The 17349-nt window shown below is 46.7% G+C and overlaps 1 protein-coding gene across 6 annotated transcripts in view; it reads right to left on the bottom strand.

Moving 5' to 3' along the window:
* Nucleotides 1-12870: 12870 nt before the first annotated feature.
* Nucleotides 12871-17349, bottom strand: part of FAM131B (family with sequence similarity 131 member B) — a 46675-nt gene continuing 42196 nt past the window's right edge. The window contains exons 4-9 of one of the 6 annotated variants that reach the window (XR_007773178.1): nt 17213-17302; nt 16212-16422; nt 15761-15904; nt 13896-15263; nt 13698-13737; nt 12871-13300 (exon numbers count right to left, since the gene is read on the bottom strand). Coding sequence is in view for 1 of the 6 variants with exons in the window: in XM_050944241.1 (XP_050800198.1) it covers nt 14719-15263; nt 15761-15904; nt 16212-16409; nt 17209-17302 (981 nt within the window). In the remaining 5 variants the exon portion in view is untranslated. Of the gene's footprint in view, nt 13301-13577; nt 15264-15760; nt 15905-16211; nt 16423-17208; nt 17303-17349 lie in introns of those variants that run through there. The other 5 variants (XR_007773171.1, XR_007773174.1, XR_007773175.1 and 2 more) reach the window with 5 other exon arrangements.

Genomic DNA, 17349 nt, shown 5'->3' with positions numbered 1-17349 from the left:
ACGCTAGAGCTCAGGCACACATTTTAAACTCTGAAGGTAACTTATCAAGAGATTTGGTGAGTTTTCCAACACTTGGCATTTTAAATGAAGACTCGATGTCTTTCTAAAAGGTACATTCTAGCTCATTCAGAAGTTATGGGCTCGATGCAGAAACTATTGGGTGGGTTCTCTGGACTGTGTTAGGGAGTTCAGTCTAGCTGATCATAATGGCTTCTTCTGGCCTTAAAAGTATAAGAAAGCATTTCTATGCCCTGCTGAGAAGGGGATTCATCCTCTGGCAGCACTGAGGCCAGCAAATAGAACAAGGGGAGGAAGCTTGTGTCTGCTTGATCCTAGGGGCCAGTTCAGTCCTTGAGCTAGTAAGATGAGACCTCAGATCTACCTCAATATGCACCTCAGCTGCTGTAGTCCCTAAGGGCCTTGGAAGCTGGGGAATAATCAGGTGCAGGAATCCTTGATCCGTGACTCCTCCTGCCCTTGGCCCAGAATGCCCCCAGCACTGGTGAATCCTGCAGGGCATCTGCAGAGCTCTCATGGGGTCCCATGTACCTGGGTATTCCTCAGGAATGCTAAAGGCTGCTCTGCAGCCTCTTTCTGCCATGTAGCCAGCACACAGGTGCTGTAGAGCAGTGAAGGATTCCCCTGAGTGCTAGTCTCTGACTCTGCCCAGGCTTCCCGTTACACGCAGTAAATATTCTGGGCAGTAAAGGCACCACACTCTCTTCTTAGACCTGTTTTTTTTTTCTGGATACCTTTCTCCATGCATGGAAGTGGTCCTGTGTGCTGTACAGGAAGCCATAGGCGCTGACTCCGTGGGTGTTCTAGGGCTGGAGCACCCATGGGGAAAAAATGGTGGGTACTGCAGCAGCCAGCTTCCCACTCCCTCCCAGTGCCTCCTGCCTATCACAATCAGCTGTTCCATGGCATGCAGGAGGCACTGGGGGAGGGAGGAGCAAGGGCTGAGCAGCTTGGGGGAGGGGGTGGAACGTGGTGTGGGGCAGGAAGAGGTGAGGTGGAGGTGCGGGCTTGCAGGAAGAGGTGGGGTGGAGCCTGGGGCAGAGCTACGGGGTCGAACACCCCCTGGTACATTAGAAAGTTGACGCCTTTGCAGGAAGTCTCAAAGTTTGACCTGGAAACCTTTGCTCCACAACATGAATCCCAAACTTTCACTCCAGAACCTGAATCTCCAGCTTCTACCCCATAAAACACACACAGGGAGCTTTACTTTAAAACCAAAATCTTTTCCCAAAACCTGTAAACTTCATCCCACAACTGAACCATCACCAAAGCCTTGAACTTTCTCTACAAATTCGAACCTAGGTCTATATGCCCAACCTTCATCTACAAAACTGAACCCTTCAGAGCCAAGAAGCCCTGGAGCATATGGAATTGAAAACAGATTGTATCTCTCCCTAGCACCACCTTGCCTTGCCCAACTCCCCTAGCCTTTCTATACCTCTGCGCTTTCCCGTCTCCTCACTTGAAGGATGCAATACTCCACATGCTTGGAGTGGCCTGTTGTCACTGGATGTTGCCAGCCCAGTGCTTAGCCAGAGAGCACTGCAGTAAAGGAAGGGTGAAAGAAAATTATTCTGAGTGATTTCCTCAGCCCTTTTCTCTCCAGAGCAGACAGACAACCCCACTCAGACTTCTGACTCCTGCTAGTGGAGTATGTGTCCTGGGAGGGGATATTATCAGTAACAAGGCAGTGTGGAGGGAGGCACTGAGGGAGGAAGCTGAGCAGCGGTACTTGCTGCAGCTGAAAGACAGGTATAGCACATGTTCCCCACAGGCCTGCACTTCCACAATGGCTGGTATATGGTGTGGAAGGGAAGCCAGGCCTTCTCCACGTCTCCCCACTTCCCTCTGTGCCCAGACACATCCTACCCCAGTGCACTCTGAGCACAGGCAGTAGTAGTATTTTGGCAGCCGCCTCCTGCCAAGGTGTGCTAAGGGCTAGACAGTGCTCCTGGGGCCTCCCTCTCCTTCCCACACACAACGCAGTGGATTCACACAGAGCAGCCATAATAGAACCAGTCTCCACTCTGTTCCTCTGTGTTCCCCACCTATACAGTGGGGAGAATTATAGTTACCAATGGTACCTTCACAGAGGCATTGGGAGGCTCAGTTCATTAATGTTAAGGCCTCAAAGTTCCTGAGCTGGAAGATGCTAAAGGAAGAACCTGGCTACTACTGAGATGACTAATCAGTATAAATACCTAGAAACAGACAAACATGGAGAGAGAGGGCATGAGAGAGCTATTACTGACTTTATTTTCCAATTAAAACAACCATAATGAAGACAGATTTTAAAATGTAAACTATTTATTTGTATATAAATAAATTTCTTAAAGCTGTCCAGTAATAAATGGCAAAGTCATCTGTGACTCTGAATAATGAAGGAAAATGAAAGAAAAAAATCTAGGTAGAAAAAGGAAAATCATTAACACCTGGTCAGCATTTCAGCCACACGAGCTGAAGCTACAATTCCTCAAAACCTAACATCTAATCCCAAGTGCAACAGAACTGTGAGCAAAAGGCAGCACTGAAGATTTATGAAGAATAAGTTGCCAACAAACTTGGCTGTCTTTTGCTCCTGAGATATACGATATAAATGGTTACAGAGAAAACAGGAGTTGTAACATACTTGGATTTTGGTCCAGTGAGGTGTTTGTGTGATTCACCAACCCAACCCCCAGTGTAAATAGCGCTATGTTGAGGAAAGGGCTTCTCCCATCACATAGCTACCGCCTCTTGTGGAGGTGAATTAATTACACCAACTGGAGAAGCTCTCCTGTCAGCATAGTAGCAGCTTCACTAAAGTGCTGCAGCTTTATAAGTGTAGACTTGCCCTCACTCACAGTCATAATTCAAAGTGACTGGGATATGAGAACTGCTATGTGCAGCTAAGAACTGTCTGAAGAACTGTAAAGAAATCATGCTGGCAAATGGCAAAGTAGAAGGTGGGGAGGTGATGAGCAGGACTGTTTCAGGTCCAATCTTATTTAAAATCTTCATGAATAATCTGGAAGAGGAAGTAAATGGCATGGCCAATGAAACTGACAGACAGTAACTTGGGGAAAGCAGTGAACACGAGACAGGACAGAGAAATAATAAGAAAGATACTTACAGAGAGCTGAGACTGGGACAGAAAATAATGGGATAAGAAAATAACAGGATAAGAAAATAGCAGGAAAACAAAGCTAACTTGTCTGGGGAAAAGAATCCAAAATACCCTTAGTGGGAGGAGAATCCTAGGACAGAGAGATGCTTATAAAGACCTTGAAAAGCTACAGCAGACAGCAAATTAAACATCTGTGTGTAGTGTAACAGGCAGTAAAATGGCCAATACAGTTTTGGTATATGCAGAGGCATCACTTCATGGGTCAGGAAAGTGATAGCCCTCTTCTGTGCCTCTGGTGCAAGCACACTTGGAGCATTTCAGCTCTGAGCACCCCATTTCAAGAACAAACTGGCAAACTGGAGGTAGTTCAGAGAAAAGTACCAGAAATGGTTAGGGGGCTGGAGGGACTCACTGACAAGGAAAGACTAGAAGCGTTAACGATGTATGTTTTGTGAAAGCAACATCTAAGGTAAAGGGGCACAATAGTACAGACACATCTACAGGGTGTTCACATCAAGGAAGAGAGAAATTATATTAGGTGGCAAAGGGGGTACAACTAGAAGTGTTGGGATGAAACTAAGGTAAAAAACATTTGGAATGAATAGCAGCAAACCCTTCCTGACAGTGACCTGTATTAGGCCATTAGTTTTTCAAGTGTTGGAAGCTATGTTGGTTGGCAGATGTAAACCAGATTGGAAAAGCTGCAAGGAGATGCCAGCAATGTTGGCGACTCCATAGGGGTATCTCCTCTCTGAGTCAACATTAAACAACTACCCCAATACACTGGTAGGGGCATCATGCAGCTAGAAGTGCAGTTTTTTGGATTAGAAGTAAAGCCAATGTCTGGATTACTCAAGGTCATTATAGATCTCGTCCTGCTTAAACCTTCCCTGTGGTTTCATCTGGCTGCTCGATTTTTCTGCATGTTCTATCCTAACCTGCTGTCTAGCATGTTGTGAACTATCTCAAAAATGGCAGCATTTCATTGGTAACTGAACGACTCTTATATGTACAGTCTGTAACATGCTTTGAGATGAAAGACTCTGGAGAAATATCAGCACAAAAATGAATACTGCAGCTAAATGAAAAGATAAGGGAAGAGGGCAGCAGCGTCAGAACAGACATTGTTGGGCTCGCACAATGACCTCTGTTCTGTGACACAATGGCTGCAGATGAAGTGTCATCTCTTTATAGTGGCGTGCAAAAAGCTCTCTCACTTGCCCAGCATGAGATACTGTCCTATCCTTGTATATAACATCTCCAGCATGCCCTGGCTTTACTCCTATCAATGATTTTGTACCTCCACTCCTGCTAGGATACTGTGTCCACAGACGCAAGTTCCTTGTATTCTCCCCCAAGAAATAAAACACTTCCACCAGCCAGAATGGCAAGACCACATTCTGTTTAATAATAACTCCATAAGGACTGTACATGCCATTTTGACCTACATCCTCTCCTTTTTCAGTGGCTGCTGCCACACATAGGTATGGAGGTGTGTAGTGCCATATAGTTTCCTATGTCCATATGTATAGTTTTTATATATATATATATTATATATATATATAGATAGATATTTATAGATAGGGTATATATATATATATATAGAGAGAGAGAGAGAGATTTTTTCTCATAAGTCATATTATCAAAACATGCGACGAATAACCAGCAAAAAGATTTCAAGCAAAGAAGTTTTGGAGCTGGAAGACCAAAGGAAAATCAGTTTTGTTTTTGTTTATTTGGGGGTGGCATGAGACAAGGCAGGGGTAGGAGGGTTATAATGACAGACCCCTTCTCTTCTTGCTCTTTCTTTCCCCATGAAGAGCCATGGCCCTCCACAAAATGTATCCTTGAGGGATGAAAAGAATCTCCATTCAGTTCCCCACAAAATCACACACAGCTGGGGAAGAGGGTCTTTACATTGCCCTGCTTCAGCCCCTCCTTATCCTGTCCCCATATGCAAAAGCAGTTTCATATGTTGAGAATACAAAATCTTAAGCCCCAAACCTTTGGTTGCTTTTAAACGTGCTTCAAGACACCACGTCCCATTCACCCACCCACCCGTACCACCCAGAGATCACTGTACCTCCCACTCCCCAGCCCTTACCCACCCAACCCCAAAAAGAACTTTTAAAAACAGTCCTGCTCATTATAAAATGATTTTTGAGACTCATTCTGTAGTTTGGAGGATCCTGGGGACCCATTGGTGACTCCCCCAATCATGCAAGACACCACAAAACCAGAGAAGATAAACAGAAACCATCAAACACAATACACTTGCAAAGTTGCTTATGCTTTTCACACTGCTCATCTGCACACTACATGGAAACAGTGGATAGAAGTGGAGTGGATGCCTATCCTTGCCTGGAATGGACTGGGCACAGCATTTAGATCAAGAACCTACACGGAATTTGTGACCTCTAGAAAGGGAGCAGGGCAACAAGGGGAAATGCTTTTACTGATTTTCTGTCCCTCCTGCAAAAGGCTCTGGGGTTCAGGTGAACCTGGACTGGATGGCTGTGGCATCCTGGAATTAACTGTCAGTGCATGACCTTTCTCCTGGGTGAAGAAGAACTTTGCCTGACAGGATGGACGCTAGTTGTACCCTTGGGAGGAGCAGAACAAAGAATGGATTTCTGAAGACACTGAGCATTGACTCAGTGCAAGATGGAAGTGGAGGCTGATATCCCATCCAACCAGTGATAGAAAGATAGCAACCCTCCCTTCTTAAGTGTACCACTTAGCTTAACCAGGAGCCCTTACTATCATTCTAGAACAGGCAGGTGCCTTGTTGACTGCTCTGGGGAGCAACATTCATGACTGAACAGACAATCTGTCAGTCCCTACATTTCCAGGAGAAATCCTAGGGTCTGGGTGGAAATATTGTCCAAAACAGAGGCCTGGCCTGGTTACATTGCTTCCATTCCAATCCAGATCTGTCTGTGCTGGGGAAATACAATGCACAATCCCAGTCGGTCCATATTACTCTTGCACAGACCTGTTCATATCCATACAAGGGAAGGTCAAAAATGTCCAAAAAAGGCCTAACTGGTACACATCACACACACCTGTACATATCTTGCACTGTCTGTGCTAGGAAGAGCCAAATATATAACAAAGACCCTGATGGTCTCTAGGCTCCAATGCAGACCCTGCCATATCTGTGCTGGTAACACAGTGACCATCTGGTCTGTATCACTTCCCAACAAACCTAGAGAGCTGTCTGTGCTTGCAGGGGCCTGTGATCTCTGGGAAGGGGCCAGACATTCTGCATAGTGAGAAACACTGTGCTGAGGAGAGAGACAGAAAGATACTGATCTGACACAGATGTCTATCACTCTCCTACAGATCCAGCCCTATCTATCTCACCTGGGGAGCGACTGTGATGTGAAAGAGGGCTCCATCTGGCTTCCATTCATAACTGACACTGCCTCTGCTGTGCTATTTAATGGGTGCACATCCGATCCATATTCTACATATCACTCTGTTTATCCTTCCCTTCCCTGAGTTAAGGCACAGGACATCCCTGTCAGACTCCCTCTTCTGAGCTCCAGCTAAACAGCAAATGTTAATTCCACTTCTCTCAAGACAACATTAAATATGCTGATTGCCGATCACTGGCGATCGCTGTATTTGGAAGGCTCTTTTGGTAACAGCAGCTTAAAACGACGTTTCTCATTGTTTAGAAATGTCTGAACCAAACCATGAGGAAAATCCAAAGTGGGGTGAGATGGAGAAACTTTACCTCTTACCAGCTAATGTAAGATAGTCTGAGCTGGCAGGAAGGAACAGTTCTAGGCTATGAGAGAGCAAGGACCTTCTCCTTACATGGGAAGGCTGAGGTGACACCTTTCTGGATTGTGCAGCTAAGCTTAATGCCAGCCTGTGCTGCTCTCCAGAGTATTGAGGGGTGTTTACTTTTTACTTATCTTTTCCTCTATCAGGACAATTAATCTGACATGTAAGATGAATGGGACTGAGGCTGGTGATTCAGGGCCTCACCCTGCTCCCACAAAGGCAAAGTCTCAGCTGACTTCAGTTGGAGCAGGGTTGGGCTCTTACTTGGGGCAGTTGCTGGCTGGTGCCCACAGGAGGAAGAATACAGTATTCTGGCTGTTCAGGGGAGACGAGGAAAGAAGTAGGTAACTTCTTGTGTGTGGAGAAATCTCTCTCCCCCTCCTTGTCTTCCAGAAGGGTGAGCTAGATGGCCTAAGCATAGGCTTGGAAGGATTAGATTTTTATTGGTAATGGTCAGTAAATGCTGATTTCACTGTACACACACACACAAACTAATGAAAAAATATTTCCATTGACAAATCAAAATTTACAGCTAGGCAAAGTAAGAAAAATGCTGCTTGAGAACTTTGTGTTTGATCTAAAGATATTTACTTTGTATATTTTGACATGACATGTTGACAATTTGTGCTTTAACACTTATAAAGCTATATAACTTTTTGAATCTCAACATCTGTCATTAAATAATCATTGTCTGACCTCCCTCATTTTCACCCTCATAATTGCATGCAACTGTGAAAACTGAAATAGATAAAACTAGAAAAAATAATTTAAAATAATATTGATATTATCCATCAAAATTATATATTAAAAATCGAATTCTGCCAAGCCTACTTATGCAGTACCAAGCTCTGTAACAGCACTTGAGCTACATACACCAGGTTGGGAGTCTCTTTCTTATTTTGTGATTAACCTCTCCAGCTCCTTTGCAAGGGTGTTATTTTTTAAAAAGCTTTTCTCATCTTTTTTGCTGACATATTTCCTCAACTCCCTCCTTTTCCCTGCTGCCTCTCTCCCCTCTCCCCCCCAACACATTTTTAGATTTAGAAAATAGTGTCCTTTTCCCTGGCTGTCCTGCCGACTCCACAGACAATTTCCATTTTCTGGACACAGTAAGGATGGTCCAGGCTTTAGCCACACACTTGGCCAGCCTATACATCTCAGGGCTATTCCAAAACTCAAGTTACCTTGGACCTGGTATGAAAATAGGCATGTACCCTGGCTGCAGAAGCTATATCACCCCAGGAACCCAACACAGCGCCCAATACTTCCCATAGACTTGCCGCTGTCCTACAATCACAGGACAGGACTTATCAGTGGTGCTTACCTTTCCCTGTCAGCTCTGAAGTCCCAGCGTAGTCAAAGAAAAGGGGTGGAATTGGCAAGGGTGACTAGCCACTGCCTGAGATCTGCCAATTCACATGGAAACCGAAGAGCTGCCAGATGGGAATGACTGTCAGTCACTATAAAGTAGGAACAGATTGGAACCAGTCATCTAGAAGTGATAAGATCTGTGTCCCCTTCCTCAACTCCCTGAGCCATTTCGCCAGACCTAAGGATGTATTGGAACTGATGCCCTACAGATGAAAGACACCTTCCCCTTGTCCCATTCATTCAGCCAGTTCCCCCAATCTGGAGCCAAATTGAAAATTGTGCTTTAGAGATGAAAGACCCTATATCCCACTTCATGATTCCCCTGAGCCAGCCACTCACAGACACACTGGAACTGGTGCCCTAGAGGCAAAGATTCCAAATCCCATTACTCTGGACTAGCCAGTTCTTATCTATCCTGTCCCCCCACACTCAACTCAGCCCAAGCCATGAACAACTTCCAGGTTTAACAACAGTAATGTGAGCTGGCCAGATGGTGGCAGTAGAGGGCACAGGAGTGAGAAAGAGCTCTGTCTCTCTGAGAGCTTATTCAACTATTAGAGTCACCAAAGAGACACTTCTCTGTTAAGCAAAGAACAGAAGTCATGGCTCCTGCTAAAGTCTTAATGGCTTTACGGCAAACAAAGGCAGAGTACCCTCTAGCTACACTGCTTCAAGCAATTTCAGAAATATTTCATGAATGCAGCTCTGCTCACAAGTGACGACTCCAGATCAAACTTGCTTACTTGACAAATAAAAAGATGTTTGTTTCTGACTGTCAGCCCTGCAAACTCAGCCTGGGCTCTGAGAGTCAAGCTGGACTCTTTCCAGATCATCCCCTAGAATAAAAGCAGCAAAGAAAACTGTGGCACCTTATAGACTAACAGAGGTTTTGGAGCATGAGCTTTCGTGGGTGAATACCCACTTCCTCAGATGCATGTAATGGAAATATCCAGGGGCAGGTATATATATGTGTGCTAGCAAGCAAGCTAGAGATAACGAGGTCAGTTCAATCAGGGAGGATGAGGCCCTGTTCTAGAAGTTGAGGTGTGAAAACCAAGAGAGGAGAAACTGGTTCTGTAATTGGCAAGCCATTCACAGTCTTTGTTCAATCCTGAGCTGATGGTGTCAAATTTGCAGATGAACTGAAGCTCAGCAGTTTCTCTTTGAAGTCTGGTCCTGAAGTTTTTTTGCTGCAGGATGGCCACCTTAAGGTCTGCTATAGTGTGGCCAGGGAGGTTGAAGTGCTCTCCTACAGGTTTTTGTATATTGCCATTCCTAATGTCTGATTTGTGTCCATTTATCCTTTTCCGTAGAGAAAAGGAATTCCTACATTAGGAATGGCAATATACAAAAACCTGTAGGAGAGCACTTCAACCTCCCTGGCCACACTATAGCAGACCTTAAGGTGGCCATCCTGCAGCAAAAAAACTTCAGGACCAGACTTCAAAGAGAAACTGCTGAGCTTCAGTTCATCTGCAAATTTGACACCATCAGCTCAGGATTGAACAAAGACTGTGAATGGCTTGCCAATTACAGAACCAGTTTCTCCTCTCTTGGTTTTCACACCTCAACTGCTAGAACAGGGCCTCATCCTCCCTGATTGAACTGACCTCGTTATCTCTAGCTTGCTTGCTAGCACACATATATATACCTGCCCCTGGATATTTCCATTACATGCATCTGAGGAAGTGGGTATTCACCCACGAAAGCTCATGCTCCAAAACCTCTGTTAGTCTATAAGGTGCCACAGTTTTCTTTGCTGCTTTTACAGATCCAGACTAACACGGCTACCCTCTGATACTTGACCCCTAGAATAAAGAAACTGCAAGTCAAATTGTGCCCCCAAAGACACCTGTGGTAACCCCATGGCCCTCAGGAGGTTTGCACAGGTGTGACTAATTAGAACATAAAAAACAATTCTGTAGATGCTGCACAAGAAGGAATAGGTTCCATTACCCTCTTTCTGAGCTAGGTTGGCTCTGCAGGGATAACTTGAGTAAAAAGCAAGTCAAAATCTAGGGCCAAGATTTTGCATTCCTCAGTTTTTCGATACTTTCAGTAGACCTGATTTTCAGAAAGTGCCAAAAATCAGGGAGCCTTAAGGCATCTGAAATTGGGCCCCCAAAAACTGATGAATCCAAAACCATGTGTCACTTCTGAAAACCTTAGCAACGTGAGAAGATCTGATTCTGGATACAGGCAGGGTGCAGGTCTGTTGCATAAGACAAGCACATTTTATACAGTCACTTTTTAAGGTAGAATCACATTTTTCAGGAGACTCAAAGTGACCTATCAGTTTGTGATTAATATTGTCCATTTGGGTCTCACTTAGGCAATGGTTGGAGGCCATGGGAATGCTGTGTCCAGTCAGGTTCCTGGCAATGAGAAAGGCATGTGTGTTCTTGGATGGTGGGGATACCAGGGAATTTTTTGTGTGTGTGCAAAAAAGATAAGATCTTTATTTGCAGAAAAACAAGATCTTTATGGAAAAATCTTATAGAATTTAATAACTTGAAAATAATAGGTTTCTGTAGAAATTACTCTAAACACCTGTAGGGTTTAATAGACAATGAGATCCCATCTATAAGCTTTTTAAAACTGGGCTATAGAATTCTGTAGCAGAAATATAATTTTCAAGCGGTCAGAAAACTCTGTGGGAAGGTTTTCACTTGCTATTACATTCTGTGGGATTTTCATAAGGTAAATTTCTTTTCTTTTTCTTTTTTAGTCTTTGTTTTCCATGTAATGTGTGTCCCTCTGTTACTTCTCTCCTATGGAGAAAATGCACCTCATACGTTTGTCACACATCTTACCAAATGCACAACTTGTCTTAATTAAAAAAAATAGACCTAACCAAGATTACCCCCTTGTCCTGGTCCTGTGAATGACAAGGTGGGAGCAGGATACATTTGAAGTTACACTGAAATATAATTATCGTAAACATCCAGGTTGGTCCTGGCTAGGCCCTCAGGGCAGAATGGTTCAGAAAAATAAGAAGGCGGCTTATTGAACCTTACCCCACCCCAAAAGAAACACCCCAAAGAAACACTACTTCAGTTTCCCTGAAAGTTCAAAAAAAAATTGAGTTAACTTTCATTTGTATGTCATCCGCTGCAGTGCCCATGCTTTCCCAGTTTCTCTGTTCTTGTTAGTGAGACTTCCCTAATCCATGCAGCAGCCAGACCAAAGCAGTTCAGGTAAACTCAGGATAATGAGACCTCCCAGGATTTTGGGCGGTGCTTTATCCAGCCTTCTCAACCTTGGGAGGATGGCACCAGAATGTGTAAACATATTTAAGTAGATATTGAAACCTCATCACCCAGGAAAGGAGCAACCTCCCCGGGAGAGACAGGGAAGCTCCAAAGAATGGGGACAAAGAGGTGGTAACAAATGCTTTTGTCTCATATCCACCCCCAAGCGTCAGCTTCACATAATTCTCCCAAACACTCCTCCCAGTGGCGTTTCCATTAGAGGTGCAGTGGAGAGGGAAGACAGGTCCTCTTGAAATGGAGCTTGCCAGAGAGACTCAGAAGTTCACTGTGGAGTTCCCTATAATCCCAATTGCAGGTAGGAAAGGTGTGTGGGCAGAAATACCTTCTCCAAGGCTCCATGTCTAATTCACCCTCCTCTTGACTCCTGGACATGATCCACTTCTGTTTTCCTGTGGCTGTCTCAGCTTCTACCCTCCTGGATAATATTCCTGCTACATTCTCCTCTCCTGATAAGTACTACTTCCCTGCTATGTGGATTAGGTTCCAAATCTGGATCAGAAGAGGAACATACCTCACTCTCCCATCCTGCAAGCAGCAATACCAATTTGACCATCAGGGATGAGAAGATAGAGAGGAGACAAATGTCTGTATTCCAGTTGAACAGAGTGGCTCTGGCTTGGAGCAAGTGGGGAAGAGATGCCTCCGAGGTAGTGCAGAAAGAGGGCAATCTCCAGCTTGGTTCATTTATCCAGTCCCCCACCCTTAACTTGCCCTTTGTTGGCATTTTTTTGCTCACACACTGCCCATATTTCAGTGAACACCCAACACTTCTACTATCCCCTGGTGGTCATGTTCTGCTGTCTGAACAATGATTGCCCCCACACAATTTTTGTCTCCTGTTTATTCCCTAGCAAGAGCAGAGAGGAAACAATTGGTTAAATACCTATTTAAAGTCCCTTCTCCTGCAGTATGTCTGCAGCAACAAGAAAGGGAATCACATGGGATCAAAACCCCATCAGTCCATGAATCATAAACTTTCTTAACAAAAATATAGAACCCGTACAAATGGAGAAAAAACCCCATAACCCAGCCTTCCCCACCCCTGAAAGAGAGATGGGAGGAATGAGAAAAAAAGAAAACAGTGCCAAGGAATATTTACATTGTCAAGAAAAAACAGAAAATGTAAAGCAGGAAAGAGAAATGAACAGGAGGGAGGAGAAAAACTCCCCTCCTACTCCCTTTCCTCTGTCCACATTTGGCACCACAGAGAGACCGGGGACACTGAGCATGGTATGGTAGTTATGGTCAGTGGTGGCCAGCCCACAGGCCTTTCCCTCTGTTAACCACTGTGTTTAGAACCATTACCCGGCAATATAAAACTGTAGAAAAAGAAACAGCAACAAAACTCCAATATAAACTGGAAAATGAAGATACCGTTTGTTCCTGCTGTTCCTGGCTTCCCTGAAGAGGAAAAGAGGGAAAGATTCAGGCAGCAGCACAGAGGTGGACAAACTCCCAAATCCTCTGGGAAAGTCAGCTTTATGTTACCGTGTCTATATAGTAGAAAATAGCAGGTGACCCCTCCCCATGCATGTAGTGCCTAACACCATGTGGAAATATCTTCCCTCCTCTCCCCTCGCAGCTCCCAGGCAGACAGACATGTCAGAGGGAGCAAAAGAAAAATGTTTCAAAGAGACTGAAGCACAGCTGTTGCCGTATGGGTTTAGGTCTGTATCCACAGAGCCTCACCATCTGTACCACAGCACAGCCCGTGTCCACAGAGCCACACCATCCATACCTGAGCACAGCCTGTGTCCACAGAGCCACACCATCCATACCACAGCACAGCCCGTTTCCACAGAGTCACAACATCCATACCACAGCACAGTCCATGTCCACAGAGCCACACCATCCATACCTGAGCACAGCCCTTGTTCACAGAGCCACAGCATCCATACCTGAGCACAGCCCTTGTCCACAGTCACACCATCCATACCAGAGCACAGCTCGTGTCCACAGAGCCACACCATCCATACCTGAGCACATCCCTTGTCCACAGGCCACACCATCCATACCAGAGCACAGCCTGTGTCCACAGAGTCACACCATCCATATCACAGCACAGCCCGTTTCCACAGAGTCACACCATCCATACCACAGCACAGCCCATGTCCACAGAGCCACACCATCCATACCTGAGCACAGCCCTTGTCCACAGAGCCACACCATCCATACCTGAGCACAGCCCTTGTCCACAGTCACACCATCCATACCAGAGCACAGCTCGTGTCCACAGAGCCACACCATCCATACCTGAGCACATTCCTTGTCCACAGAGCCACACCATCCATCACAGAGCACAGCCCGTGTCTACAGAGCCACACCATCCATACCAGAGCACAGCCCGTGTCCACAGAGCCACACCATCCATACCAGAGCACAGCCTGTGTCCACAGAGTCACACCATCCATACCAGAGCACAGCCCGTATCCACAGAGTCACACTATCCATACCAGACCACAGCCTGTGTCCACAGAGTCACACCATCCATATCACAGCACAGCTCTTGTCCACAAAGCCTCACCATCCATACCACAGTACAGTCCGTATCCACAGAGCCTTGGTTCTCATGTCAAAGAACTGTACAGTATTTATCCATATAGCTCATCCATCCTATTAGTTCAGTGGCTATATCCATACAGCCTTATCCTGTATATCAGTCATAATCCCTCTATCAGTGCAACCTATATCTGCACAGCCTTGTGCCCTGTTCAAAACAAACTCTGTATTCACATATCCCATGGATCAAAGCAGATTGTAGCCCCAAAACAACATCCATTCTACCAAGATAGATCCTATCCATACAGCCATATCCCTGTCTCAAGCCATTGTTTGTATCTTGGGAGCCACATCCCAGCATCTGAGCAGTCTGAATCCAGAGCCAAACCTTTGTATCAAAAAGATTTAAAGTCAAGAGTTCCCTGAGCCCCCAGCATGCTGTCCAGAACAGGGGGCCATGGGATCAGTCCATGATGGTGGGCAAGGAGGGCTCCGACCTTGTCAAACACCTCCAGTCCTTTACTTCCCTTTTGTTAAAAATGAAAAGTCAGAGTGACACGTGTGTCCGCCTGGGAACCTGGGAGAGCTTTTCCTGTCATTTCATTCTCCCTTCCCCTCTCCCATTTGGTAGTGCTGACGGATTCCTCACTGGCAGCATCAATTGTTTGCTTCCCCCTCCTCCTCATCAAAGGACTGCACCCCGGATGAGGTGACATCCGAGACCTTGCGGCTGAGTGCGGCATGGTCCAGCTCCTCCCGAGGTGACAGTGACTCCAGATCTCGGCATACAGCATCGTCCTCCTCTGGAGAGGCCTTCTTGTTTAGCAGCGGGGCCTTCTCCAGTAGTGGGTTCCCTTCCTCCTCTGTATGCACCCCCATGTATGTGCTGGATTCGGCCCCACCACCACCCACTGAGGCAGTCTGAGGGGGCCACATGTCAATAAGCCCTGGGTTCTGGAGCAGGGCCTGTGGTTGCTGCTGCTGCATCTGATGCTGCTGGATGAGGCTACTCTGAATCAATGTGCTCTCCTGCAGGTTGGACTGGGTCTCCTCAAAGTTCTGGCCTAGGTAGGAACCAGTAGCTGGGGAAGCAATGAGGGACTGGTCGCTGGTCTCCCAAGCATCAGAGGAGCCTAGGCAATACATGCCCTGAGAGACATAGGAATGAGGCCAGCTGTCATACTGTGCCTGGGCCATGTGATCTGCAGAAAGAGAAGGGGAGAGAAAGGGGGAGAATGAAAGGGGGAAAGAAAGAGTGCAAAGGGAGGAATTGGAGAGAGAGAATGAGAAAGAGAGTGAGACAGAACAACAGAAACAGGAAGAGACAGAGGGGGGCAGTGGAGAACAGAGAGAGCGGTCAGGGAGGACAGGAAAAGAGAGAGAGGGCAAGATGGGAGCCACTGGAAATGGCAGACAGACAAATCTGCAGAACCTGCATATAACAGGTGATGCTGGCCTCCCCTGCTGTGCCCAGAGACCCAGGAGAATGGGGTCTGGAGCTTGTCTGCTGGGCCCTGACTCTATGGGCAGCTCCATGAGTGGGGCATATTCCTCTCTCTGCCAGATGTGAACTCACGAGAAACGGCAATGGTGACCCCCACAGAGGATAAAGAAGCTAGTAGGGATGGAAAAGAACCTGGCAGCAAGAATGGGGGAGGGCAGGGATGTCCCAGGACCAGCGGGAGGGGATAGGGCTCACCCTGGTTCTCCATCAGCTCCTGGTAGTTCTCACTGTAGTTACTTGCTGGGTTCTCCTGGTTGGAGTTGACACTCACATCCTCACCATCCATGGAGGACCAGGCCATGAGAGTGGCCTCAGAGATGGCAAACTGCTCCATCACCCCTGCGCCAGAGAGAGACAGGGAGAGGCAGTGGAGACATGAGGAGCTCCCCACGTACCCCCACCTCACTGACACCCCTGAAACACTGAATCTACCCATTCCTGCCTCAAAGATATCCCCTGCTCTGACCTGCGCCTCCTCGCCAAGCATATCTCCCAGCGAGTCCCCCCGGCCTTCATCTGAGCTGCACCTTCCTACCTCATTTGTGTGCATTCCCCAGCAATTCTCTTCTCCGGCTCTCTCAGGCTCCCCTTTCTCTCTCTGCTCTCAGACACCCCAGCACCCCAGTGTGGGGGAAGTCAGGACTACCTGCAAGGAATCGGGCCTCCTTCTCGCCATCGCTCAGGTCTGAGTAGGCATCAGCATCCTTGCGCACCGCCTCATGTGTATGCAGCTGTTGCTGGCTGTTACCTTTGTCCCACCCTTGCCACTCGATCATGTGAGCTACACGACCCTGTCCCATAGCCGTTGGCTTCGTGACGTGATCCTTCATGCTGCGGGATATCCCTAAGGGGCCAGACATCAGAAAACAAGCAGGGGCTATTACACAGCTCCACGGCTATTTGTCATTCTATTCACCCTTCCCTGGAAAGGGGCTCCTCCATCGTCCCCTGGACTCCTTCCCTTAGATGGTGCCCCCTCCCTCCCTTCCTGTGGGGCTCAAAAGGCCTATTAAGCAACTCCAGGAGTTGTAATTGCACTCCATACCCCTCCCTGATATGGTTTCCCATCAGAAAGGAGGAGAAACTCAGAAGTGAAAGAGCCTGGAGAAAGAATTCTCTTTTTTGCCCAGCACAGAGTTCGGTGTTAGGGGAACAGTGGGTACAAGGGGCAAATCCCAGAAATGGATGATCTAGGAGACTGAAAAAGGGTCTTGTCCCAGGACAGTCTTGAGGGAAAGAAATTGAAGAGGTCTGAGCATGGGGGCACAGTGAGAAGAGCCGGAGGGGTATGAGACAAACTTGAACTTTTAAGAGGCAACAACTGAGATAGGCCTGAGGCTAGGCAGTTGCGGATCAGAAAGGTCTTGAGTTGGGCAGATCAGTGAGAAGAGGACAAGGGTTAAGGGGCAGCAATTAGAAGAGCAGTGAGGAGAGGCCTCAGATTAGGGGGCAGCAGTTGGGAGAGCAGCAAGTAGAAGAGGCCTCAGGTTACGGGGCAATGGTAAGGAGAGGTCTCAGGCTGAACAGAGAGTGAGGAGACACCTGGGTTTGTGAAGCAGCAGCAGCAGGGAAAACAGTGGAGAGAGGCCTAAGATCAAAGGGAGAGGAGCAGTGGCAAATAAACCCAGGTCAGAGGTTCTCACCAGAGAAAGACGACTTAGCCAGAGCCCCGATTCCATAAGCATTGGAGTTCCGCTTCAGCTTGGGGAGAATGGAGGTTGTGTCTTCCATGGAGAGCTGAAAAGAGAGAAAGCATGAAAGTGTGAAAGAGAGGGAAAGATGAA

Source organism: Gopherus flavomarginatus, chromosome 1 (genome assembly GCF_025201925.1).
Source record: "Gopherus flavomarginatus isolate rGopFla2 chromosome 1, rGopFla2.mat.asm, whole genome shotgun sequence".
Taxonomy (NCBI): Eukaryota; Metazoa; Chordata; order Testudines; family Testudinidae; genus Gopherus; species Gopherus flavomarginatus.
This window is presented reverse-complemented; position numbering and strand designations above follow the sequence as displayed.